Source organism: Acinonyx jubatus, chromosome E1, assembly GCF_027475565.1.
Source record: "Acinonyx jubatus isolate Ajub_Pintada_27869175 chromosome E1, VMU_Ajub_asm_v1.0, whole genome shotgun sequence".
Taxonomy (NCBI): Eukaryota; Metazoa; Chordata; class Mammalia; order Carnivora; family Felidae; genus Acinonyx; species Acinonyx jubatus.
In genome coordinates, this window is record NC_069397.1 from 41,670,819 (window position 1) to 41,698,722 (window position 27,904).

The following is a 27,904-nucleotide window of genomic DNA, read 5'->3' on the forward strand; positions in this document are numbered from 1 at the left end:
AACTGTAGAAAGATAGGATAGAACAATATAGTAAACTGGGAGAAATGTAGCAAGGCCTGTTCATTCAGATTCCTCCCTGTATCCCTCAGTCTTCAGAGATAAGGGTGCTTCTTCTCTCCAGATATAGAGAGAGCACTTCTCACATGACAGTTTTCTGACATGCTTCAGGGAGTTAGAAAGCCCTTTCTGCATCTATGATTCCTTAAATTTCTTCAGCTTGAAACATTCAACATGTCACAGTGCCATATCTGGGGGTTGCATGTCCTGAACTCCATCAGCTGGAACCCGCACACTTTGGAAGGCACAAAGGGTAGCTATTTTATTTATTTGTTTGTTTTTGCATGGTTGGGGGAGGTGCCTTGCTTATCTGTGAAATCAGATTTCTGTTCCTTTCTCATTATGGAGACAGGCATTTGGGATGGTGAAACCAAGAGCTGCCTCTCTTTGGGCCCTGTGGACCCAGCTGTGTCTCCCAAGGAGTCCTGGGTACAATGTGAGGGAGAGCAGACCCCTGCTGGCTACACGAGGGACTGTCCCGGGGCTCTTCCAATGGCTCCTTCCCACTGCTCTTTCAGGGAAAGGTAAGAGTAACTCCTACTTTCTTCTTGAACCTTCTCTGATAATCCCAACAATACTGTAACATAGCTGTCACTGCTTACACAGCCATTTTGTGGGAGACGACACGGAGGCTAAGGCAGGTAGTGTCACATGGCCAAGGTCATACATGTAGTAGGTGAAGAGCTAGAACCAGAATGCCGTGTCCTTCCCATTTCACCACTGCCTCTCTTAAACTCGTAACAGCAGCACTTATATACATTTTAGTGTTTACATGCAATGTATGGGTGTTATTTCCTTTAATCTCAATTCAAATAGCTGATAGAACAATTGTCCTCATTGGGCAGATGAAGAGGAAAGGTTCAGAGACATCAAGTAATTTGTTCTTGGTCACATAACTAAAAAGATTTGAAAGTGATGTGTTCATCCCTGCTCAACCACAGAAAAGACAGGAACTGAAGTGTGTAAATTGGGATAGAATTTAAGACAGTGGGAAGGGGCACCTGGGTGGCTCAGTTGGTTAAGCATCCCACTTGAGCTCAGGTCATGAACTGATGGTTCGTGAATTCAAGCCCAGCTTCAGGCTCCATGCTGACAGCTCAGAGCCTGGAACCTCTTCAGATTCTGTGTCTCCCTCTCTCTCTGCCCCTCCCTCGCTTGTGCTCTTTCTCTCTCTGTCTCAAAAAATAAACATTAAAAAAAAAAAAAAAAGACAGTGGGAAGGATGCCTGAAGGAATTCAAATGCGACTCAAATTAAAAAAAAAAAAAAAATAGGGGCACCTGGCTGGCTCAGTCAGTGAAGCATGCGACTCTTGGTCTTGGGATTGTGAGTTCGAGCCCCACGGTGGGAGTAAAGTTTACTTAATGAACATTTTTTTTAATCTTTAAAAAAAATAATAAAAAACAAAAGCAAAAACGCTGCTGGCTGTAGGATGCCCCTGTGGTAGATGGCCAGTACGCTTCACCAGCTTCCTGGAGTGCATTCTTCAGCATAGTCGTTTGTTTTATTCACTGAACATTTATCATGTGCCTAGTCTTGAAGCAGCCCTGCTCTGGGTGTTGGAGATACAGAAGTGACATGGCGGGAAAGGTCCTTCATTGAGTTTCTTTTTTCTGGTGTGGGGGGGGGGGCGCGGAGGGAAGCAGGGAGACACAGAAAATATACAAGTAAACAAATGAGATCATTTCAGATAGGGCCACGTGCAGAAAAGATCATAATACCCAGTGATGTGATATGATTGAGAGGAACTGGGTGAGGTTACTTTAAATTCAGCGGACAATTCTGAAGAGGTGACATTTGAGCTGAGAGCTGGGTATTATAAACTGGGGCAGACAGTTCCAGGCAGAGGCAGGGCCTGTAGCACAAAGCTCTGTACTCGGAAAGGCTCCACCCTCGGGTTGATGCTCCATTCTTGGTGTAACTGTTACATCTTGAAATTCTTAATAACTTTTGAGCAAGTGCTCTGCATTTTCACTTTCCACTGGGCCCTGCATGTTCTGTAGCCAGTCCAGGTCAGAGGGACCATAAGGGGTAGGGAAAAGGATTTAGAAGTGAAGTGGAAAGAGAGGCAGGAACCACTCACCAAGGAGGGCCGTGAAGTCACAGCGAGGAGCTGGACTCTGCACAGAGGGAAAGCTTTGATAGATTTGAAGAAGAGGAGCAACGTGACCCTGTTTACATTTCCAAGAGATCCCTCAGGGGTGCCTGGCTGGCTCAGTTGGTAGGGCATGTGACTCATTTGACTCTGATCTCAGGGGTCATGAGTTCAAGCCCCACACTGGATATCGAGCTTACTTTAAAAGGGAGAGGGTGGCGGGGCAGGGTGGGGGGGCACCTGGGTGAATCAGTCAGTTAAGCGTCCAGCTCTTGAGTTCGGCTCAGATCATGATCTCACAGTTGGTGAGTTTGAGCCCCAAATCAGGCTCTGTGCTGATGGTGCGGAACCTGCTTAGGATACTCTCTCTCCTTCTCTCTCTGCCCCTCCCCCACTCATTCGAGCATGCATGAGAGTGTGCTCTCTCTCTCTCTCAAAATAAATAAATAAACTTTTAAAAAGAGAGAGTGATGGGATGCCTGGGTGAATCAGTCAGTTAAGCGTCTTATTCTTGACTTCAGCTCAGGTCATGATCTCATGGTCCTGAGTTTGAGCCCTGGGTCAGGTTCCATGCTGTGTCAGTGCAAAGACTGTTTGGGATTTTCTCTCTCCGTCTCTTTCTGCTCCTTCCCTGTGCTCATGTGCACGGGCTCTCTCTCTCTCTCAAAATGAAACAAATATTTTTTAAAAAAGATTGTCTCTCTCTCCCTTTGCTCCTTCCCTTGCTTCCGTGCTCTTTCTCTCCCTAAAATAAAATAAAATAAAATAAAATAAAATAAAATAAAAAAACAAATGACTTCAAGATTCCTGGTGTGAGTAACTAGGTGGAATGTGGAATCATTTGCTGAGATGGGGAAGGTTGTGTGGGTGGTGGAAAAATTTGGGAGGGTATCAAGAGTTGCACTTTACTTTTTTTTTTAAGACTTTATTTTTAAGTAATCTCTACACCCATGTGGGGCTCAAACCCACAACCTCAAGATCAAGAGTCACACACTCCACCAACTAAGCAGGCCAAGAGTTGCACTTTAGACCTGCTAAGTCTGAGATGTCTCTGAGAATTTAAATGGAAATGAAATCAATTGTCTATGCAGATCTTGACTTTAGAGGAGATTCTCAAAATGGGGTCAGAATAACACGGGAGTGCTTGTTAAAAATGCAGATTCCAGTGCCCCACCCCAGTTCTGCCAAATCAAAATACCACACCCACCTGCCAAAACATGATTCTGATGCTCATGAATATTTGAGGCCAACTGTTCTAAGAATTTCTTCAAGGAAAGGGGCCAAGGCATCCTCTTTCCTTCTGCAGATTCTTCAGGCTGAGTGACAAAACAATCACTTAGTGAGACTTCTTGAATATTTAACCTGGGGATTACCATGCTAGGACATTTAGTAAGAATGATCTGTGACCCCCAGGACCAACCAGACATTGAAGGAGACAGATAGTAGATGTAATTGTCAATGTCCACCAGTCAGGTATAGGGATAGGAAGGAGCCTGTAAGGGGCACAGTGTGGGTTCAGGGTGCAACTCTGAAGAGGCCAACTCTCCTTTACAGGGGATGATGTGAAAGAACATGGAAGATCTGAACTAGATTTTTTCCTCTTTTTTCTCTTTATTTTTGCTTATTTTTTCCACATATCAGCATAAAAATTTTTTAATGCACACAAGTTTGGTGTGGTTTTATTTTTTTAAGTTTACTTATTTATTTTGAGAGATAGACACAGAGGGAGCCTGCATGCCCCGGAGCAGGAAAGAGGCAGAGAGGGAAAAAGAATCCCAAGCAGGCTCTGAGCTGTCAGCACAGAGCCCCATGCAGGCCTCGAACGCACAATACCACGAGATCATGACTCGAGCGAAACCAAGAGTCGGAGGCTTAACCGACTGAGCCACCCGGGGTCCCTTAAAGCAATTTTTAAAAATTGTGTTTTATTTCCTTTTTTTATTTTAATATTTTTTATTAAGGGCTATGAAAATATCCAGAAAGATAAATGAATGTCATGCAATGATCTATGTCCTAATATGAAAAACTTTCAGTACATTGTTTTCCTTCACAGTGGCCTTCAAATCACAGGAGGCAGTGGTTCCCTGCCATTTCTTCTATTACACGCTGCAGAATTTCTGAATCAGTATCCCGCCCTCAGTCTTCTCATTTATAAATCAAATTCATTTTCAATCCATTGTTTAGAGGGAGTGTATGTTTTTCTGTTCCACAAAGAGGACTTTTGTTTTCACAATCAGATCATAACGTAGGAGAGTCAGTTTCTCCCAGAGTCGGCTTCTCTTAATGTTGAGGAAGTAACCCGTCCCAGCTTGGCTCAGCATTTCTACCAGAATGGTTTGTGACTTGCTCTTGGCAACTTTTTCTCGGAGAGGAAAGGTTGAAAGAGAAAAGAAAGTATCAATTTATTATCTTTCTTATGCAAAGTTCATATAAATCTCTGTAATAAATACGTAAGTCATGAAGTATGCCATGGGTTGTCACTCAAGTAACTACTTGTAGGGATCCGCTAAGATTAGGTGACCACAGACAGGAACATGGCGATAACACCCCCACAGTCTCCAAAATTTAAAAATTGTATTTTAGAGTGAAAGCACGTGCACAAGTGGGGGAGAGGGAGAAGAATCATTTTTTAAAATATTTATTTAGTTTTGAGAGAGAGAGAGAGTGGAGGGGAGGGGCAGGGAGAGAGGGGGACAGAAGATCTGAAGTGTGCTCCACACTAACAGCAGAGAGCCCAATTCGGGGCTGAAACTCAGGAAATGTGAGATCCTGACATGAGCTGAAGTCGAACACTTAACCGACTGAGCCACTCAGGAACTGGGAAAGAGAATCGTAAGCAGGCTCCATGCTAAGCATGGAGCCGGAAGTGGGGCCGATATGGGGCTCGACATGAGGGTCAGTCTCACAACCTTGGGATCATGACCTGAGCTGAAATCAAGAGTCAGATGCTCAACCCTGATTCAGCCACCCAGGCACCCCTTGTTGTTGTTAGTTTTAAAGAAACAGTATCTTATTATTCACACCTGCACCTTGCTTATCTTACTCAATAATACCTTGTGAAAAGTTCTCCAAGACTATTGAAACGGCTCTCATTTTTTTTGTTTTAAAGACTGCATAATATGCCATTGTATGGCCATGTCACCATTTGCTCAACCATTTGCTGATGGACATTTATTCAACCATTCACTGATGGGCATTCATTGTTACCACTGTCTTTGCAACTAATGCTACATTGATCATCTTTGTATTCTCCTTCCTATGTATGGGTGGTCCTGTTTCCATGGGGCAAATTCCCAAGGCTGGGATTGCTCAGTTAAAGGAGGGTTGTTTTTTTTTTTTTATTTTAATAAATGTTGCTGGGTTATTTTCCAGGGAAGCTGCACCACCTCCTTCATTCAATAGTGTCCAATAATACCCAAGAGTGCACCTTTCTGCATATTCCTGCCAGGAAGTGTCTTTGCTCCCTTTAATTTTGGTCAGTGTGGTGGGTACAAAGTGACAACTTATTGTTACTTAATGTTTCATTTCCCTGTGTACTTGTGAATCTGAGTCTTTTAAAAATTACTGTTTTTCCATGAATTACCTATTCTTGGCCTTGCCACTTTTCTATGGGGTTGTTTGTCTTTTTCTTGTCAATTTGTAAAATCTTTTTGCATAGTGGAACTATTAACCCATGATTTGCCATTTGTGTTACAATTTTTTTTCTAAATCTACCATTTACCAGGGCGCCTGGGTGGCTCAGTTGGTTAAGCATCCGACTTCGGCTCAGGTCATGATCTCATAGTTATCGAGTTCAAGTCCTGCATCAGGCTCTGTGCTGACAGCTCAGAGCCTAGAGCCTGCTTCGGATCCTGTGTGTCTCTCTCTCTGCTCCTCCCCCACTTGCACGCGCGCTCTCTCTCTCTCAAAAGTAATGACAAATAAAAATATTTATTAAAAAAGAAAAAAATAAGTAAATCTACCGTTTACCTAACAACTGTGCTTATGTTCTATTTTCCCATCCCCAAACCATTTTAACTTTTTTCCAGCTTTATTGAGATATCATTGACACATAACACTGTATAATTTTAAGGTATATGACATGGTGATTTGCTATACATATAATTGCAAAACGATTCCTTTTTAACTTTTACATAGTCAATTTATTTTTTTTCTTTTTTCTTTGTTAAGTTTATTTATTTATTTTGAGAGAGAGAGAGAGCATGCACACATGTGCACAAGTGGGATAGGAGCAGAGAGAAGAGACAGAATCCCAAGCAGGCTCTGTGCCATCAGCGCAGAGCCCAATGATGTGGGACTCGAACCCACAGACTGTGAGATCATGACCTGAGCTGATATCAAGAGTTGGCGCTTAACAGACAGCCACCCAGGCACCCCATTTGTTTTTTTCTATTACAGCTTCCAGGTTTTTCAATCTTGGTTAATATTTTCTCACTCTTTTTAAAAAAATTTTTTAAATGTTTATTTATTTTAGAGAGAGAGAGTGCAAGTGGGCTGGGGAGGGGCAGAGAGAGAGGGAGACAGAATCTGAAGCAGGCTCCAGGCTCTGAGCTGTCAGCACAGAGCTTGATGTGAAGCTCGAACCCATGAACTGTGAGATTGTGACCTGAGATGAAGTCAGATGCTTAACTGACTGAGCCACCCAGGGGCCCCAATATTTTCTCACTCTACATCATGCATGCAGACTCCTAGATTTTCATACAAGATTTTATGATGTTTCTGAGATATAACAGACATGCCATTTAAGGCATTCAATGTGTTGCTTTGATACATTTATGTATGCAATATGATTACTACAGCAATGTTAGCTAACACCTTATCGTATCACATACTTATCATTTCTTTGAGTTGAGAACAGTTAAGATTTATTCTTTTAGCAACTTTGAAGTTTATAATACAGTACCACTTACTATAATAACTATATTGTGCATTAGATCTCCAGAACTTATCTACTAGCTGTGAGATGAATTTATTGTTTACATTTAAAATTTTAATCCACCTAAGCCTCATTGTTGTATATAGGATGAAACTCTTATTTTATTTTCTTCCATTTGGAAAGCATGCTATTGGGAAATCATTTTTATATTTTTCCCAATCAACTAAACCACCCCCTATGTTATATATTAGAATTTCATATATTGTGGGACTTATTTTTGGATTCCTTATTCCGTTCTGATCTTCTGATCGATTTGTCTACTCCCATATCAATGCAGTATCGATTTAATTACAGAGCCTTCCTGGTCTCTTCTCACACTTGGTAGTCCTTCCTACCAAGACTACCACTACTGTGGTAGTCACACACAAGTCCTTCCTCACTCTGTTCTTTCTCATACATTCCTTGGCTCTCGTTGTCATATATAAAGTTTAAGATAATTGTAACCAATTCAGAAAACTTTTTTTGAGCTGGGAATGGTTAGAAGAGCTGATTGAAAGGGAGAGCCTTTCAGAAGGTACAGCAAGGGCAAAGACTAAGCAGGCAGGAAACACTGGACTGGAGTGTGGTGGGTATCGCTGTAGCTGGGGACCCAAGGGGAGAGGGAACAGGGAGAGGTTTGGAGGGGACGTTCTTTACCGTATCCTGTTTTGGCACTTAAGTTATGTCCAACTTAGGGCAGTCACACTCCTAGTGCCCAGTTAGGTCCCGGTGGGCCCGGAAGTGTGCAAGCAGCTACTAGGGCTGCAAATGAGTATGTGTGTGCTGCCACCTACTGACATGCTGAGAGAATGCAGTCACCTTCGAGTTTCCTGGCCCCCCCCAAGTTGATCTCAGATCCTGGTTTCCAGACCCCAGGCTCCCTCTCCAATCAATCTCCAACTCTGAGGAGGAGATGTGTAAGGGCCAACAGGGGTTTAATGAAGCAGTTAGTAGGAGGAGTCCTTTTTTTTTTAAGTTTATTTATTTATTTGGAGAGAGAGAGAGAGAGGGAGAGAGAGAGAGACCCAAGCAGACTCTCCACAGGCAGCGCGGAGCCCGAAGCAAGCGGCTCGAACTCAGGAACTGTGAGATGGTGACTTGATCTGAAACCAAGAGTTGGAGGCTTAACCAAGTGAGCCACCCACGTGCTCCATGGAAGGAGGAGTCTTAGAATGCACCCCCAGATGCCTGGTCAGAATCAGAAACTACCTCAAACCTTCTGAACCTGAATTTCTCCCATCCCCACTACACACCCTGATTTGCCAGGATCTGGAGCCTGTGGTGGGGCAATTCCTGCATTTCCTGAGCCAGTCATCTAGTGTAGGAGACATAAATCAATCCATAAATTTATCTGATAAGTAAACAATTCAGGAGAAGCCCCAAGGTGCTGCCACTGAATGGGAGACAATCACTTCTGGCTGTGGGGTAAGAAGGCTCTAAGGGGACAGGAAAGAACGGGGCTGCTGGAAGACATGGAACTGGAGGCCGTCTTTGGGGAATGGCTCCAGTTTGAGTCAGCAGGGAAGGGAGAACGTATACCAAGTGGAGGGAATAAAGAGGCCAGTGGGACTTCCATTTCTAGTAATGATGGGCTAAGTTATTCAGACCAACCTTCCCACTGAAAGCAACTGCAAATGCTTTATAAAATATTTTTTAAATCTCCTTAACAATAGCACAAATATATGACAAGAGAGTTATAAATTTCCATGGCAAAGCCTAAGAGAGAGTGGGATCCCAGAAAGGCATTAGAATATGGAGCAGAAGTGACCCAGAATGCAGAAAAGAGGGGCGAAATGAGAAAAGATGTTGAGAGACTTGGAGGATACATTGAAAATGTTTAACAAAACTTGATCTGAGTTCTAGAAGGAAATGACAAGAGAATGTGGCAAGGGCGAGATTTGAAAGATAATGCCAAAGAATTTTCCAATACTGATGAGGCATCAATCCACAAGTCCTGAAAGCCCAGAGAATCCCAAGCAGAGCAAATAAAATAGAATGCACATGTAGATATATCACAGTGAAACTTTAGAATGACAAAGAAAGAAAGAAAATCTTAAGAGCAGCCTTCTCACCAGCAGTAATGGAAACTAAAAGACAGTGGAATGATACCTTGAACATGCTGAAAGAAAATAATTTCTAGGGCACCTGGCCGGCTCAGTTGGAGCACACGACTTTTGATCTTGGGGTCCTGAGTTCGAGCCCCACATTGGGCATAGAGATTACTTAAAAAAAAAAAAATAAGTAACTTCTGACCGAGAGATCAAGAGTAAATTTTCAAACAAGCAAAAACTAAGAAAATTTGCCATTAGCAGAGCTTCACAGAAGGAAATTCTAAAGGATGCAATTCAGACAGAAGTGATCAAACATGGAAGGTCCGAGATGCAAGGAGTGAAGACTTGCACATGAACGTTCATCGCGGCATTTTTCATAATAACCAAAAAGTGAAAACCCAAATGTCCATAAGCTGATGAATTCGTAACCAAATAGTGGTCTGTCCATACAATGGAATCGGTTACAAAAAGAATTAAGTATTGATACATGTTGTGACGTGGATGAATCTTAACAACATTATATTCAATGAAAGAAGCCAAACACAAAAGGCCACATATTATGTGATTCCGGCAAATCCACAGAGACAGACAGAAGGTAGGTTAGTGGTTGCCAGGGTCTACAAGAAGAAAAGAGTGGGGAATGACTGCTAAGGAGTACAGGATTTCATTTTGGGGAGACAAAAATATTATGGAACTAGATAGCAGTGACGGTTGTACAATTGTGTGAATATGCTAAAAACCACTGAGTTGCACATTTAAAATGGTGAATGAGGGGCTTCTCAGTGTGTCAGTCGGTTAAGTGTCTGACTTCAGCTCAGGTCATGATATCAAGGTTCTTGGGTCCAAGCCCCACGTTGGGCTCTGTGCTGACAGCTTGCAACCTGGAGCCTGCTTCGGATTCTGTGTCTCCCCCTCTCTCTGCCCCTCCCCCACTTGTGTGCAGTCTCTCAAAAAATTAATTAATTAATTAATTAAGGGGTGAATGATATCTCAATAAAAAAATAAAAATCTTAAAAAAGTGAAAAGATATGTACATAATCGAAAAAAGCATTGACGGGGTAAACAATAATACTAATGCCCAGTGAGGTTAAAAAGGAGAATTTAAAATGTACAACATAGGGGGCCTGGCTGGCTCAGTCGGTAGAGCATGCCACTCTTGATCTTGGGGTTATAAGTTTGAGCGCCACGTTGGGTGTAGAGATTACTTAAAAATAAAATCTTTTAAAAAATAAAAAAATAAATCATCAGGGAAATACAAATTAAATACAGGGAAGTACAAATGAGATACCACCTTCCACCAGTCAGAATGGCTAAAATTAACAACTCAGGCAACAACAGATGTTGGCAAGGATGTGGAGAAAGAGGATCCCTTTTGTGCTGCTGGTGGGAATGCAAACTGGTGCAGCCACTCTGGAAAAAAGAGTATGGAGGGTCCTCAAAAAATTAAAAATAGAACTATCCTACGACCCATCCGTTGCACTACTAGGTATTTACCCCAGGGACACAGGTGTGCTGTTTCAAAGGGGCACATGCACCCCAATGTTTATAGCAGCACTGTCGACAATAGCCAAAGTATGGAAAGAGCCCAAATGTCCATCGACGGGTGAATGGATAAAGAAGATGTGGTATATATATACAAGGGAGTATTACTCGGCAACCAAAAAGAATGAAATCTTGCACTTTGCAGCTACATAGATGGAACTAGAGGGTGTCATGCTAAGTGAAATTAGTCAGAGAAAGACAAATATCATATGACTTCACTCCTATGAGGAATTTAAGATACAAAACAGATGAACATAAGGGAAGGGAAGCAAAAATAGTATAAAAACAGGGAGGGGGACAAAACAGAAGAGACTCTGAAATATAGAGAACAAACAGAGGGTTACTGGAGAGGTTGTGGGAGGGGGGATGGGCTAAATGGGTAAGGAGCTTAAGGAATCTACTCCTGAAATCGTTGTTGCACTGTATGCTAACTAACTTGGATGTAAATTTAAAAATATATATATGTGCAACATAAATGATAAATGAAATTAAAGTATTCCACGGTCCAGGAGAAAGGTAAGTAACGGTATTGATTAGGGATGCCTGGGTGGCTCAGTCTGTTGAGCATCCGACTTCAGCTCAGGTCATGATCTCACAGTTCATGAGTTCGAGCCCCGCATCGAGCTCTGTGCTGACAGCTCGGAGCCTGGAGCCTGCTTCGGATTCTGTGTCTCCCTCTCTCTGCCCCTTCCCCGCTCATGCTCTGTCTCTGTCCCTCAAAAATGAATAAACATTAAAAAAAAAATTTTTTTAAAGGTATTGATTAACTTCAGACTTTGATGCACACTGAAACTTTCAGGAGACGGGCCCAAACAACATGCCCTATATGTAAATATAAGATGTAATTTGTAGCGTCATCACTAAAAGAATAGAAACAAAGTCACAGAAATGGCAATAAGGCCTAGTGTGGCCCCTTTGGGGATCCAGTAAAATCTATTTACAGTAACACCTGGCTACTTGAGATTAGTGTTATTCGACAAAGCAGACAGATTAGAAGAATCACAAACAGGGGCCCTTGGGTGGCTCAGTCAGTTAAGTGTCCGACTCTTGGTTTCAGCTCAGGTCATGATCTTATGGTTCGATTCATGAGTTCGAGCCCCGCATCAGCCTCTCTACTGTAAGCACAGAGCCCGCTTTGAATCCTCTGTCCCCCTCTTTCTCTGCTCCTCCCTAGCTTTCTCTCTCTCTCTCTCTCTCTCTCATTCTCTGTCTCTCTCAAAATAAATAAACTTAAAAAAGAAGAAGAAGAAGAAGAAAAGAATCACAAACAGAACCTTAAGGGTTGCCTGATTCACCCTACTCTTTGATACATAATTTCTGTAATTTATCACCTAGCTGTGATTAGCTAGGTGCTGGGGCCACAGGGCTGCATAGTCTCTGCTTTCGTGGAACTGTGTGGCCAGGAAAGGGGGTGGAGATACGAACCAGAGCCTACCACCCAGGGACTGGTAGGTCAGACTGAGGAGCTCACTGTTGATGCCAAGAGCGGGGGAAAGTCATTGAAAAGTTTTCAGGACAGGACGTGATCATGCCAGCTGCTGAGCATAATGGATTGGAAGGAGATGGTGGAAGCAGAGAGCCTCTCCAGGGTTTTCACTGAAAGGCAGTGAGGCTGGAGCATGGTGGCCAGATGTGAGAGAGACAGTAAATGGAGAGAGAGTAATTGGGGGTGTGAGAAGGGAGGAGTCCAGGAAACTGAGAGGCAGAGGTCCAGGGATTTGCCAGCGTCCTCAAAGAGCTGGCGGCTGAGCCAAGGCTGAGACCAGACCAGGGTCTTTCCACCACACTGTTTGAGACATGCCGACACCCAAGTGGAAATACAGGCAGATGAGAATCAGACAGTCTGGAGCCGGGAGGCCCAGATTTGGCATCCTCAGCCTGTATGTGATGGTTAAACATACGAGAGGCCAAGTTCTTTGTGGAAAGAGTATGTGGCAAAGCTAGGAACCCGGGCACAACGTCTGGGCTAGCACATGGAAACGGAACCAGCAAAGAGCAGAGCAGGGTAGCTTCTGGTTTACAGGCCACCAGCTTTACCACTGCCTTATGCTGGGCCTTTCCCCTAACCTCGGTGAGACTTAGCTTCCATGGTGGACAGATTCTAAGATCACCTCCTCGTGTTCACACCCTTGTGTGATCCTCTTCCCTTAATCGTGGACAGAACCCAAGACTTGCTTCTTACTTTATAGAATATGGCAAAGGGGATGAGATGTCACTCCCGTGGTTGATTACATCATACAAAATGACTTCTTGTTAGCCAACCCACGCTCTTTGCTGGCTTGGTGAAGCAAGCAGTCACGTTAGGTGTGATGGTGAGTGTTATGTGTCAGCTTGGTTAGGCTCCATAGTCCCCAGTTACTCAATCACATGCATATCTAGGTGTTGCTATGGAGGTAAATTGTAGGTGCGGTTAATACCAACAAGCAGTTGACTTTAAGTAAAGATTAACCTCGGTAATTTGGGTGGGCTTCATCCAATCAGTTGAAAATCCTTAAAAATGAAACCAGTTTTCCTGAGGAATAAAGAAGAAATTCTGCATCAAGACTACAGCATCAGCTCCCGTCTGAGAGTTTCTAGTTTGCCAGTCTGTCCTATGGATTTCAGACTTGCCAGCCCCCACAATTATGTAAGCCAATTTCTTGGAATAAATGCCTTTATACACACACACGCACATACATACACACACACATCCTACTGGTGCTATTTCTCTGGAAGACACTGACTGATACATTGGGAAAGCCCATGTGGCTTGCAGCCAGCAGCCAGCAAGAAGCGGGCCCCTCGATACTGTACCCTGGAGGAAATGAATTTTGCCAACAATCTGATCGAATTTGGAAACAGGCTCTTCTCCAGTGAAACTTCCAGATGAGAAAACAATTCAGCAGACATCTTGACTGCTGTCTTGTGAGACCTTGGCCCAATAAACCATGTCTGGACTTCTAACCCATAGGAACTATAAGATAATAAGTGTGTGTTGTTGTTGTTTAGTGTTTATTTTTGAGACAGCGAGAGACAGAGCATGAGCGGGGAAGGGGCAGAGAGAGAGGCACGGAGAGACACAGAATCTGAAGCAGGCTCCAGGCTCTGAGCTGTCAGCACAGAGCCTGGTGCGGGGCTCAAACTCGTCAACTGCGAGATCATGACTTGAGCCGAAGTCAGATGCTCAACCAACTGAGCCACACAGGCGCCCCTAAATGTGTGTTGTTTTAAGCCATGAGGTTTGCAGGGGTTTTTTTGTTGTTGTTGTTAAAATGGTAAGATTTTGTTTTTAAGAAATCTCCACACCCAATGTGGGGCTTGAACTCACAACCCCGAGATCAAGAGTCAGATGCTCTACTGACTAAGCCAGCCAGGCACCCCTGACGCGATTTGTTTTATAGCAATAGAAAACTAATACACTTCCCCATCTGTAAAAGGGGGGAAATAACAGTAGTCACCTCATAGGGCTATTGTGGGGCTTCAGTGAGATAATCCAACAGTGGGCTTAGCACAGTGGTTGGCATACATTTAGTGCACAACAAATCAATAAATGTTAACTCAAATTTCTCCAAAATTATTTAGCAGTCGTCAAAGAATCAGAAACCAAAAGAGAAACGTCCAGGTACCTGAAGCGCTTGGCCTCACTATATCTCACATAAAGGAGAAAACTAGTCTTGATTATTTCTGAGAAGCAGTAGATCTCATGGAGTTTCAGTAAACACACTGGTGTCAGACTTATGGTGAGCCTTATGCTGCTCAGTTCCGTCTGGCTCCGCTGTCTGTCAGCTGTGTCAAAGAATAGCACCTGGCACATAGTAGGGCTATATAAGCATTAGCTGCAAAAGCAATATTATTATTATTAATTTTATTGTGATGATTACTATTATTTGCCTCTATTATTATTATTATTGTTATTATTATTATTATTATACTATTATTACTATTACTATTACTTGCCTCTAACTCCCAGACCTAGAAATTAATATAGTATACATTTATACCAACTGAGCAAATAAAGGACGGACACTTACAATTCAGAGGTTCAGAAGTTGCTCTCTCTCTCTCTCTCTCTCTCTCTCTTTTTTAATGTTTATTTATTTTTTAAAGAGCGCAAGCGGGGAGGGGAAGAGAGAGGGGGACAGAGGATGGGAAGCGGGGTCCGGGCTACAGGCTGACAGCAGCCGGATGTGGGGCTTGAACTCACAAACCTCGAGATTATGACCTGAGCCAAAGTGGGACGCTCAACCGACTGAGCCCCCTCAGGTGTCCCAGAAGTTGATCATTTTCCATAAACTTCCTCCGTCCTCGTCAAGGGATTCCGATTGTGTGATCTCCTGGGGGGTATCTGGGGATCAGGAAGGACTCTATCTGGTACAGAACTTGGCGCGCACAGCGTTTTGTCACCCCTTCCCCTAAATTCCAGTACCATTTACTCTTGCTGCTGCCCCAGGTCCCCCAAATCCAGCAGAGGGCGCTGTGGCCTCAAAATGCAGCCCGCAGCCGTTAACTGCTGCCTTCTAGAGGCCAGACGCCAGGGAGGGAGGGTACCTGCAGGAGGGGTGGGCCTGACTAGTTGCCCTAACTAGTCCCTTTCTCCAAGTACTCAGCAAACTCCCCATCACCCATTGCTGGCTGGTTTTCTAAAGCTCACCCTGCTCTTTGAAGGCTTCAGAGCTCTAGACCTCCCTTCTTAGAACCCCAGAAGCTTCATTTCAGCAATGAATCATATCGGCCTTATGCTGCTCTGTTACTGTTTCCAAATTCCATGGCAGCACAGTTATAAACCTCCGTCTGGCCCTCTGAAGGGCCTTCTGCCAGCCACCCACAGCCTTCTCTTCTCCAGTCCTGTTCCAATTTCTCCAAACAAAACTCACTCACCCCAACCAGCTTCTTCTGCTTCATTCTGCTGCAGGGCAAAGGACTATTTCTTTCATTCAGTCTCTCAGCTAACAATTGTTTGGGGCCAAGGTTCTCATCATGCAGAGATCCAGACAGCCAGCCTTGATTGAGCAAATACTACTATGTGCCACATGTTGTCCTAAGCACTTACATACTCTTCACAATAACCTATAAGGCTTGTTAGGCCCATTTTACAGATGAGACAATTAAGGCACAGAATGGTTAAGGGACTGGTCTAAGGTCACACAGCTAGTGGCTGAGCCAATATTCAACCAAGAAGTCTGGTTCAAACAACTGGGCTTCTTAAACAACATGCTATCTCTACTTTTAGTACAGACATGGGGTTCCATCTCTGATTAGAGCTTCACTGTCCAATATGGTAACACTAACCGCATGACTACTGAGCACACGACTCATCTAAATTGAGATGTGCTATAAGTGTAAAATACACACTGAATTCCAAAGACTTACTTTGAAAAAAAAATACATATATACAATATAGGATTAATAATTATATCGAGGGGTGCTTGGGTGGCTCGGTCAGTTAAGCATCCGACTCTTGATTTGGGCTCAGATCATGATCTCACGGTTCATGAGTTTGAGTCCCGTGTTGGGCTCTGAGCTGACAGTATGAAGCCTGCTTGGGATTCTCTCTCTCCCTCTCTCTCTCTGTGCTTTCCCTGCTCATGTGCTCCCTGTCTCTGTCTCTGTCTCTAAATAAATAAATAAATATTTTACAAAAATTATTATATGGATTACATATAGAAGTGATTTTTTTATATATTGAGCTAAATAAAATATATCAAAATTAACATCACCTGTTTCTACTTTTTTTTTTTTTAATGTTTATTGATTTTTGAGAGAGAAAGAGAGAGCAAGAGCCAGGGAGGGACTGAGAGAACAGGAGACACAGAATCTGAAGCAGGCTCCAGGCTCTGAGCTGTCCACACAGAGCCCAACTTGGGGCTCGAACCCACGAACTGTGAGATCATAACCTGGGTCAGTCGGAGACTTAACTGACTGAGCCACCCAGGCGTCCTTCTTTTACTTTTTAACACAGTTACAAGAACACTTCAAATGGTATAGCCAGCTCACTTTCTGTTTCTGTAGGGCAGAGTTATAAGATCTCTCAGCCCAGTGGAAAGACAGACAAGATCTCAAATAATTCAAAACCAAGCGAAAACGCGGTGTGTGTTCTGAGAAGGGAGATTAAGGTGGTATAGGAACCCAGGGAGGCTTCCAGCACAGAGTGACAATTCCAGAGGTGTGCAGGATTCCACCTCGCAGAGAGAAGCAGTGGGGACAGCAAGTGCCAAAGCAGCAAAGCAGAGGGAACCCCAAGTCCACCAGGGAGGCTGGGACATCTAGTGCTCCTGGGGGAGCCAAGGCCAGTGGACCTCCGACTTGGGGGTGGGGGTGGGGAGGGGCTTTGTGGGGCCAAGATTCTTGGCAGCATGGAGCTCCAAAAACTGAAAGCTGAGGAGGGCCTGTGGGGACTGGGGAAATGGCCAGCAGGGAGGCTCTGGCAGGGTGGGGGGAGGAAGGGGGCGGGGCAGCGAATGGCAGGTCTGCCACCCTCCGCCTTGCTGCTCCCCCAGGGGAGTGCAGTGACCCGACTCCTCAGAGGAGGTCGCTGTGGGAGGATAACTCTTGGGGAGCATTTCCTGCCTCCGGCTTGGCTCGCAAAGGCTTCCTGCCCAGAGATCCCAACACTTGACCTCCCTTAAATGTTTTCCTCCTCCCAGGGGCAGTGGGTGGCCAGGAGGACCTCACAGGCTTCTCAGGTCCAGAGACCCAAGCACCTCAGCAGCAAGAAGAGGCAAGATCCCAGGTGTCCCGACGTTTCACCTCCCCCAGCCCTTCTGAGGAATCTGGATTTCAGGCCTCCCAGTGAATCTCCTGGACAGATTCTGGAGGGGCTGACCCTGCCTTCCTCCCCTGGGGGCAAGGACCCAGCTTTCCTATCTTTTGGTCTGTTTACTCCTTTGGGCCCTTCAGCTCTGAGCGGGAACTCACATCTCTTCTTCATTTATGGGGCACTCTCCCCCACCCCCCCACCCCCTGCCGCAAACAGAAGTTGGGGGATTCGAATGGGAAAGGGGCCTACGTGCAAATTCCACAGGAAATAATCCTAAGTGATTCCTTCCCTAGAACCACCTGGCGCCTCTGTCTACAGTCTCCTCCCTGGTTGTGATGCGAGACCAGGCTCCAAGGATAGGAGTTTTGAGAGTCCACTGAAGGTTGGTAAAAGGGGCCAGATTTTTCTTTCTTATTTCCCAAGCCTAAACCATGCCCTCCCCACACATTTGTGTGGGTGGTGTAATATCAGTACTTAAAATGGAGGAGCCCCAAAACAACCCAGCTCATCTCTGCTGCAAACCTTGGGCTCTGCGTCTAAGTCACCCCTGTCCTATTGCTTTCTTAAATCCTGGAGACCTCTAAAAGACCACACCAGCCAGAAATCCTGGACTCCTCCAAAGCAGCTGCACTGAGAGCTGAGAACCCCAGGGGAGCCTCAGTCCCTTTACCTGGCCTTGTCCCTTGATCACCATCTGAACCACAATATTGGTATCTTGTCCCACCCTCCACATACTCTTTAAAGCCGGAAGCAGAATTCCCGTAGAGGATCAGTCTTCTCTTCCAGGGATTCTCACTCTCCATCCAAGGAGGAGGAAAGGTCCTGTAGATTCAGGGAAGGACAGGCCTTCTAGTGCAGACCCAGCAGGACAACATCACCACCTCTCCCCAGTCTGGAGCGCCCACTGTGCCTAGGGCTCCCCCTGGTGGCGTCAGGAAGAGACTACCAGAGACTTGGGCAGGAAGTAGTTACCCTGGAAGAAACTACTAATGGGGCTAAAAGGCTTGGAGATCTCTCTCCCCCCATTCCCTCACTCGTACCCCAACCCCACCCTTCACAGGACCGGACACCAAGCAGTGGATTTGTGTGAGCCTAGAAAAGGGCCCTGAAATTCTTTTTCTCCCCTTTCATTTTCCAGATGGCACCATCTTCCCACTGCCTGGCTGGAAGTGAGTCCAGGCTCTGGGCTCCCAGCCCTACACGGCGGTGCCCTGAGTGAAAGGGGGAGCCCACTGCAGTGTCAAGGGTCAGGTCAACCAAGGAAGACTTTCCTGGAGCCAGGGCCTCCTCCCCTCCCTCAGCACCCTGTGCCCTACGCCACCAGCTCACACTCTCCCGGTCCTAAAATCTCTTCCTTCCATCTCTCACCCCTCGTACTGATCCAAGAGTTAAGCCTGACTCGGAGAGGGGTGGCAAGTGGGAAGAGAGGAGGCAAGGGGCCGTGTGGGTTGAGGAAGGGGTCCTCCAGCCCTCGCAAACCCTGTCCCGCCCCGAGGCGCCCCTCTGGTTGCTGGGTTCCTTGGAACTCTAAGGAAGCCCACAGACTAGCCGTGAGCTGGGGGTGGGGCAGTGAGGAGGAGACTGGTGGGGAGGGAGGAGGGGAAGGGAGCCCAGGCGTGGAGGCCGGGTTTGGGAGGTGAGGGGCTCGTCCCCCCTCAGCCCCGTGGGTTGCAAAGAATTGCTAATTGCAACTAAACGAGGCCTCGGAGTGGGGGAAGGGGCAGTCTCTCGGCTGTCAGGGGCTACCGCCTCTTTGAGTGCCCGGGGAAGGCCAGGCCAGCCTGCTCTTCTCATGTAAAGCAGCTTTTTGTCTGGGGGAGCCAGGGCTGGGGCCAGGGGCTGGGGAAGGGGCCCAAGCCATTAGCAAGCTTCTTGTTCCCCAGAAAGGGAGAAGGGCACCGATGGCTTCTCTGAGTAAGGACACCCCCTCCTCCTCCACGGCCGAGCTTTTTATGGTGGGGCTTGATGGGGTGCTGCCCAGCAGGAGGGGGTGGGCCTGGGATCCCAGCACCCCCCTTGCGGGGCTGTGGGAAAAAACCGAGCACAAAGAAGGGGGCTGGCCCAGCTGAGTTGGGAGACAGGGCAGCTCTGATCCAGGGATGCCCTGAGCTTGAAGTACCCATTGCGGGAGCCCCTTCCCAGAAAATAGCCCTGGTAGCCACGTGTACCTTATCTGGTCAGCTGGGCCCTGTTTCAGACTTCATCCCCTTTTCCAGCCTTCTCAAGGTCTTGTTCTGGAGTGGGAGTGGGAAAGGTCTTGGGGATCTAAGCCTGAGCCCAACCAGGGAGGAGAAGGATCCAAACCTCTGAAGAAATCCTCTAAACGTAGGAACCCTGGGGCCAGGTAACCTTTTAAAGACCAGAGAATCTTGCCTTCTAATTTGGATGCACCATTTTATAAACTTCTATAAACTAGGATGTGAAATTGCATTACCTTATAAGCCTCAGTATTCTCATCTATAAAATGGGGGCAACAATAATACAATGTTCTTAAAGTTCTTTTGAGGTTATAGACATGCAAAGCACCTGGCTTGGCAGTCCCCAGTTCTCGATGTGTTCCCACCCCTTCCTGGGAACATCCATCCTTTTACACACACACACACACACTCCAGGGGTGATGGGGTCTGGGTACTTCACATTTATATAGCACTTTACAGTTTCCAGAATGCATGTGTCAGCTCTCGGACAAGAAGCACAAGTGGAACAGGTCTTTTCCCCCACACAGTGTGGCCTCCAAGATCCCAACTCACACATTAGACAGTGGAGCCCAGGGCCAGGGTGAGACCAGCCCTAGCTGTCCCCATCCAGGCCTCTGCCCAGGGTCTCTAGGTGACAAGAGCCCCTCCTGGGCTCTTCCCCTAAATCCATGCTCCTGTGGGAACTTCGGACCATGTGGGGCCCCTTCATTCTCTTCCACATTGGAGGTCCTGAGAAGCAGAGAGCTGTCCCCTCCTAGCTTGGGAGCCTCTGAGATGAAACCTTGCATGTGGGAGGCAGCCCAGGAGGGGACAAGGGACAAAATAGCTGGGTAGTCCATTCGGTCCCTCCTTCCCCCTTCTGACTAAAAGTGTGCTAGTTCATCCAGGAGTGTTGGCTAACCTTCCTTCCTCCCTTCCTTTTGGGGGCTCCGTGGAACCTCCTCATCCCAGTATGTTGCCCTGGCTGAATCCCTATTCTCCCAGCACCTCATCCAGGTGGAGAGCGCTGACCCCAGCCCGCTAGACACCCTGGGGATCCTCATCCCAGAGGGCCTCCAGCCAAGGGGCTCTGGCTTTGGGCCAGTGCCTTTCTTGCTGCCTGGCTCCCTCCCCACAGGCCCCTAATCCCTCTCACCCAGCAGGAAGCCCTTAAGCTGCCTTTTCAGCGGCCTTCCCCAGCCCGCTGTGGGCTCTGTGCCTTTCTATACCAACCTTGGCAGGAGCTGTGTTATACAAGCTGGAGAGAGCGCCCCTGCAAAGAGGTCATCGTGCCTAAGGCAGCTTCCAGCTCCAGCAGCCTCTCCTCCCTGGTCACCTCCTAGGGGGTTCGCCCCATCTGATGCACTGTCTGGGCATCCATGGACACGGACAGCCCCTGCTAACTCACGTCAAAGCCCCAGGCTGGGTCCAGGTGAGGGTAGGAATGCTAGGGGGACAGCGGGCAGGAGGCCAGGGTCTGGGGAAGTGTGGCAGACAGGAGAGGCCCCTCTGCCTTTGGTCCTTTTGGCTGGTCCCTCCATCTTTCCTCTGATTCTAGCCTCTGCCCTCCACTTCTCCAAGTTCATTTACAGCCTCCGCGGACTCAGTTTGCAGCCCAGACTAAGGATTGAGAGAACCTCGTCCCTGGAGAGCCTAAAGACCCTCCCTGGCTCACCATAACCTGCTGTATCAGATAAGCAGAGACACAGGCCAAGCGAGGGGAAGAGCTTTGGGGGGAGGGGACAGACTGGGGTTTTTTTTTTCTCTCCTCCAGCGTTATATTTGGATGACTGGAGTGGGGGCCTCAGAATTTGCATTATTCTGGGACAGGCTTGACTTCAATCCCTACCCCCCCCCCCCCCCCCCCGCAATCCCATGGCCCTTGCAAGTATACTCTTACCAATTCTGATTTTTGGTTTGGAAAATATAGTCCTTATATAGCCTAGTCCCTCCCCTGCCCTCAACCCTTCCCTCCTCTCCCTCTCCAGAAAGAGTCCCCCTGCCCCCCCCACCACCACCACCTCAGCCCCTCCCTGTAGCCCAAACCCCAGCCCTGCTTCTCAGTCAGCCTCCCACTCAAGGAAGCCAGGCTTTCGCTGGCTTGAAGTGGTTAGGGGAGAGTTGGGGGTGCCTCTGGGAGGTCTGTTTGTAGTTCAGATTCTTCTCATTCCAGGCTCAGCAGGCTCTCTCTAAGGGAAGGGCCTGGGGTGGAGCGGGGGGAATCCTTGGGGCACCAGCTGCGGGGAAGGGAAGCTTCCTGGAGAGAGGAGGGAAGTGTTTGTTTCTCCTCCCAATGACCCCCATCCACAAGGTAGGACCTGCCCCTCCCAATTCCATCCTTGGGGTCCCCCCTCCCTCAAGCTGCCTCCACATTAGTGCCCCTCCCAACAAAAGGAGACATTCAGAGGAGAGTTCAGCTGAGGTCTGATCTCTTTCTTTGCTTCCTAATGAGTTTCTTGCCTTTTGGGGTGCTCACCCTCCGGAAGAGCTGGGGAGAGTATCAAAAGAGGGATGCCTGGAGAGTGACTGAGTCAGAACCAGCCTCAAAGAAGACTTGTTACTTTGTCCCCCAAACTGAAATCTGCTGTAGGTTTTTTGCCGAATCCAGCATTAGTGTATGTGTCCCTCCAGTATGTGTCCCTACTGCCAGATCTTAGGCCACAGAATTCCTCACGGGTTACTCAGAGGTGACCCAGCCATGGAGGAAGCCTCCCAAACCCCTGAGGTCTTAGGAGTCTGACACCTGCCCCAATTTTTCTCCTCCTGGCCACCTCTACCTCATCTAGGGAGAGGAGGAAAACAAATACTAAAGACTTGTATTGAGTGTCCATTGGGTGAAGGTACTGCTCACTTATGACTGGTCCTCCCAACCCTTTGAGAGAGCAGATTCACACCCCTCTCTTTCCGATGAAGAGTCTGAGCTCCAGAAAGCTCAAGTGGCCTGTCCAGGGAAGGTAGTAATGAAGTAGAGAGCTGAGATTCAAACCTCCTCTCTCCGCCTGTGGAGTCCAGTGCTCGGCCCCAAGCATGCTGCCCCATGAGTAAGTCTGTCTCATGTGCTTGTGTTCAGGCCTCTCTGGGTGATCTATGTTTGACATTTGCTTCCAGGTTACAAAATAGCATGTACCACCCTAAACTTCCTTTCCCAAAGCAGCTGTCAATACAGATCCATTTTCTTGTTCAATCCTCGCCTCAAGGGAACAATGCAGATTTATTGTACCCGTTCTGCAGATAGAGAAACTGACACTCAGAGAAGCAAAATGATTCACTGAAGGCCAGAGAGGTAGTAAGTACCAAGGCCAGGACCTGAGCACTTTGGTCTCCCCGGGGCCGCTTCATGGGTTCCCACCATTATATCAAATTTGTTTTTTACCTTCACTTCTCAGATCGGGGAACATATTTACAATTCAGTATGGCTTCAAGAAATTGGATAATCTTGCCAAAACTGGAGGATGGAAACCTGGACCTAGAAACCTGGCTTGCTTACTTCTCCTCAGAGCTTAGCTTCTTGCCTCCCTAAATGTGGGTTCCAGAGATGGGCAAAGCAGTCAGGGTTATGGGCATTGGACTGGTGTCCAGGCAGGATGCTTGGATCTCTCAACTGCCCACCTTAGGGAGTTCTTCAGTCCCTGTCCTATTTATAGAGGGCATCGATTCACTTAACAGATGTTTACTGAACACCTATTATATGCCACCTCTTATAAGCACTAGGGTATGCACAAAAACTAAGATACAGTCTCTGCCCTCAAGAGACTGTCTTATTGTGAGTTGGGGGTAGTCAGACATACCAAGTGCTAAATGCCACAAGATAAACAGTCACCCAGAGAAGTGCTACAGGAAGGGATCTTAAAGGATTTACAAGGGTGGAACCAGTGGAGCAAGTACTTAGAGTATGAAAGTTCCAGCTGTTCTGTCTAGTTCATAGGTGAAGGCAGGATTTGGTGCAAGAAACAAAGACCATTTTAGGAGGGTTTTTTTTTTTTAATGTTTATTTATTTTTGAGAGAGAGGGAGAGGGAGAATGAGTGGGGGAAGGGCAGGGAAAGAGAGGGACCGAGAATCCGAAGCAGGCTCTGCCCAGTCAGTGCAAAGCCCAAGGTGGGGTGGAACTCATGAACCATGAGACCATGACCTGAGCGAAATCAAGAGTCAGACTGATGAGGGAGCCTGGAGCAAGCTGAGGGCAAAGCACAGTCTAACAGCACCTCCACCCCCACCCCTGCCCCGTGGGATGTGTGTCATATGTGGGACACCCCTGGCTGCCCAAGAACAGGAGCAAGGAAAGATAGCAAATGGTTGACTGATAGAGATCACGGTCGTGCAGGACAGGAGTCTCCTTCAGTTTACAGATCATTTAGTAAACAGTAAGAAAAAGGCAACCTTATCCATAGCCTAATCTCCAGAAACCTATAGACTCTGTTTTCTAGAGCCCCAATATCACCCTCATCAAGATGGAAGGGGGTTGGAGTGCTTGCCATGGTGATGTGGGAAACAAAGGTAATGGAAAAATTAAATTCCCTTACTGCCTACAGCCCCTGACGAGTCCTTGAAACAGGCAGAGAGACCTCCCTCTAGGAGTTCAGCTGCCTCAATGATGACACTTCGCTACGGGCAAGGGCAAAAGGGAATTTTGGCTTAACATTATCCTGAACCCCCTCCCCCAGGATCCTGTAGGTCTACATCAACATATAAAAATTCCTCTGGAAACTTCCTTTATCTCAACTCCCCCAAGATATATGCTGGCAATCATACTCCAAGCTTATGGCGCCCTGATATACGTCTGAAGGGTCTCATGACTGAGGTTTTACTGAACGGTAATAAATGGCATCTTCCTTACAACAGCTAGACCCTCAAGGTCCTAGAAACCTTGCTTCCAAAATTCCTTAGAGACTTACGGTGTCTCTAACCTTGAGGGACCCAGCCTAACAACCTGAGGGTATACAACAAGTCACCCCTCACAACACCAGCACGGCTCTTTCTGCCCATGGGTCCTGTCCCCGAGCTTTAATAAAATCACCTTTTTGCACCAAAGACGTCTTCAAGAATTGTTTCTTGGCCTTCGGCTCCGGACGCCCCCCCGTCATCACCCCAAAACCTCATCAAGATGCTCAACCTAGGGGCGCCTGGGTGGCTCAGTCGGTTGAACATCCGACTTCGGTTCAGGTCATGATCTCGAGATCTGTGAGTTCGAGCCCCGCGTCGGGCTCTGTGCTGACAGCTCAGAGCCTGGAGCCTGCTTTGGATTCTGTGTCTCCCTCTCTCTCTGCCCCTCCCCTGCTCATGCTCTTGTCTCTCTCTCTCTCTGTCAAAAGTAAATAAACATTAAAAAAAATTAAAAAGAAAAGATGCTCAACCTACTGAGCAACCCTGGCGCCCCTAGGTGCTTTATGTAGAAGGTGCTATGAACCGACCTGTGTCCCCTCATTCGTATGTTGATGCCCTAACCCTCAGTGTGAATATATTTAGAGACAGAGCTTTCAGGAGGTAATTAAGTTTAAATTTTCTCTCTTGACAGAGAAAGGCCTTGTGAACACAGGGAGAAAACAGCCACCTGCAAGCCAGAGGAGAGACCTCATTAGAACGCAACCATGTGGCAACCTGATCTGGGACCTTCAGAACAAAGACAATAAATTTCTGTTGTTTAAGCCATTTGGTCTATGGCATTTGGTTTTGGCGTCCAAGCAGACGAAGACCACGGGGAAATAGGTGCCTACCAAATTGTTAGATGGACTGGAAAAGCAGGACTTTATAATGAAGCCCCAGAAACGATGGTCCAGTAGGAGCCCCTACCTCTGCCGCAGTCGGGGGGGAGGGAGAATGAAGAGGCTACGGCTGGAACTAATATCATGGATGCAGCCCCAAAGCTCCACAGGAATCGGTGCCAGGCTTCCACCACCGTCCCAGACACTGAACACTGTGGATGCTGCCGCAGGAAGACCCCATCTCCAGGGGCTGGCCTGCCAGCAGAAATAGCAGAGCAACAAGAACGCGGTCTCATCACCCTCCCAACTTTCAAGTCCCGAACAATGCACTTTGCATCCAGACCTTTAGCTGCGAGGAAAGCTAAGAGATGAGTTTCTTGGCTTTCCAACCTCTGCAAGTGCTGGAAGGTACTAGAAGGAGGTGGGAATGGATGCTGGGGGCCGGTCCATCTTGTCCACACACTGGGGCAGTGGGGGTAGAAGTTAATGCTGGAAAGCTACGTTGGGGTTAGAGTTTGAAAGCTTGTTGAATGAGTTTGGAGTGGGGGACGGGGCAAGACTGGGCAGCTGCCAAGATGAAGCAAGGCTCTGAAAGCTAATTGAGGGCTCTGGAAAGCAGGAAGCTCTGGCGTGTGCATAAGAATCACTTGGGGATTATCAATTCTGATCAGCGGCGGGACCCGGGAATCTGTATTTCTAATAGGAAAATCCTGCCCCAGTGCCCCTTCTTCTGTGATTCTGATGCATGTGGACCCTAGGCTTTTAGGAACATTGTCCTGGGACAGGAGCTCTGATGGGCAATTCCACATAGTACAGTGAGCTCTGAAAAGGTTCCATTTGTCTGGGGCACAGTTAGCCCAGTTAGCGCCTTCTTCTCCTTCCTGAGAGCTAGTTCTAAAGACCGGATGCTTGAACCCTGAAAAGTACCAGTGATAGTGGGAGTGCAGGGGCAGGGGGCTCTGCTGGAACCCAGGAGTCTAGGGATTTAACGCATCCCCCACCCCCGAAAAAAACCACCCAGGAAGAACTAGGTGGTCAGTCAGTGACAAGCACAAGCATCTCTTGGAGCTGTGGCTCACTGGGTTCTCCCTGCAGCCCCCGGCACTGGTGTTCAGGACCTTTGGGACCCTATTTTGATAGCAGAGGTCAGACAGTGCCTTAAACCCTGGGGGGTTCAAGGATTTGACAGAAAAGGAGCAAGCTGAAACAGAAACAGGGGACAGGAGAGGGAGGAGAGAGCTGGCTGGCCCTGCCATCCAGAGTGGCCTGGAGTCCCCACTCGAAGCCAGTGTTGTCCATAACCCACACTGAATTTCAACACAAAACAATCTATTAAAATAGATTTTCCCTTTCTTTCTCATTTTCTTTTCCTGGTTCTTACTCGCCACTCCCAGGCCCCAGCCCCTCCCCCACCCCCACCCCCAGCCAGTTCAGAGGGCAAGGCCACAGACATGAAGAAGACCTGGCCTTCTCCTGGCAGCGCCCCCAGCCCAGCGCCCCATCTCTGGGGAGAGTGTCACTTCGAGCCAGAGCGGGGCCAAGTCTGTGGGGCTCACAGCCTGCACTGAGGACATTTCCTCCTTCCTCCCCGGGGGCACCCTTCCACACCCAGCTCCTGACACACAGGGCCCCCTTTAGAAGCTTCAGCAGCCCTATTTAGCCAGGGTCCCCTGGGCCTTCCTCCTTGGGCTGGTTCTCCCAGGAGAAGCACAGGCTTTCAGGCTGGGGGAGGGAGTCAGACTTCCCAGCCCCCAGTTATCACCACAAAGCAAAGTCCAGGGAAAGGGGGGGGGGGGTGTTAGAGAGCCAGGTCCTTGCTAGTAAATCAAAGTTGGTTTCCCAGATGGAGCTGCAGCCGCTTTGATTTCTCAAGCCGCCCCCTCCCCCTCTGCCTCCCCTCACCCCCTCACCCCCAGCTCCACGGTTTCAATTCCTCCCTGAAAAGCAGTGGGGCCTCCTTTCAAACCAGCCCAGCTCCTCCAACTCCCAACTACAGCTTAAGTTACAGGAAAGAGAAGGGGGAGGGGGTGAGGTGGCCCAGCCTGGAGGAAAATGAGAGAAATTCTGGGAGAAGTGAAGGGGGCAAGGGAGAGTGAAAAGAAAGGAAGAATGAGAGGGAAAAGATAGAGGAAGTTAGGAGATGGGGTGTAGCCAGTAACAGAAACGTGTGCCCTATGGGAACAAGAGGAAACCCCACCTGGGAAGCAAACCTATCTTGGTCATCCTTCCCCACATGAGCATCCCCCACCCCCATCACCCCTGATGACTGACTCCTCCACATCCACAAGTCTATGATGCAGGCACTCCCATTCCTCTCCTTTTGGCATTAGGTTCTAGAAGGTTCCAGGAGACAAAATATCTGACTCATTCATTCCCAGAGACACTTATTTCCTGGACCGAGAAGGCAGAGTCTCCCCCAAGAACCGCACTAACCAAACTCAGCACTGATTTTTCAGCTTCATTTTCCCCAGTCTGCTCTGAGCAGCCGCCGGCACCTTACTCTTGCTTGGCCTAGGCCTGGGCGAATTAAAGTCCTTAATTGATAGATCATCTGTTATATCTGTTTAATCCTTTATGGCCCATTTTGCCATCCAGAGACCTTGGGGAAGGGTGCTAGAGAGATAAAGGGCA

The 27,904-nt window shown here is 47.4% G+C and overlaps 1 protein-coding gene and 1 long non-coding RNA gene across 6 annotated transcripts in view; one reads left to right on the forward strand and one right to left on the reverse strand.

Annotated features, from left to right (window-relative positions):
- The window catches only part of LOC128313466 (uncharacterized), a 33,925-nt gene extending 7,339 nt beyond the window's left edge, over positions 1-26,586 (forward strand). The window contains exons 2-7 of one of the 3 annotated variants that reach the window (XR_008294222.1): positions 410-581; positions 17,283-17,368; positions 17,689-17,777; positions 18,534-18,564; positions 22,770-23,094; positions 25,087-26,586. Coding sequence is in view for 1 of the 3 variants with exons in the window: in XM_053212210.1 (XP_053068185.1) it covers positions 410-581; positions 17,283-17,368; positions 17,689-17,777; positions 18,534-18,564; positions 25,087-25,277 (569 nt within the window). In the remaining 2 variants the exon portion in view is untranslated. Of the gene's footprint in view, positions 1-409; positions 582-17,282; positions 17,369-17,688; positions 17,778-18,533; positions 18,565-19,611; positions 19,740-20,813; positions 21,431-22,769; positions 23,095-25,086 lie in introns of those variants that run through there. The other 2 variants (XR_008294221.1, XM_053212210.1) reach the window with 2 other exon arrangements.
- Positions 3,776-27,904, reverse strand: part of LOC113596292 (uncharacterized) — a 100,113-nt gene continuing 75,984 nt past the window's right edge. The window contains exons 3-4 of one of the 3 annotated variants that reach the window (XR_008294224.1): positions 14,265-14,474; positions 3,776-4,507 (exon numbers count right to left, since the gene is read on the reverse strand). This is a non-coding gene — a long non-coding RNA (uncharacterized LOC113596292). Of the gene's footprint in view, positions 4,514-14,264; positions 14,475-27,904 lie in introns of all 3 variants that reach the window. The other 2 variants (XR_008294223.1, XR_008294228.1) reach the window with 2 other exon arrangements.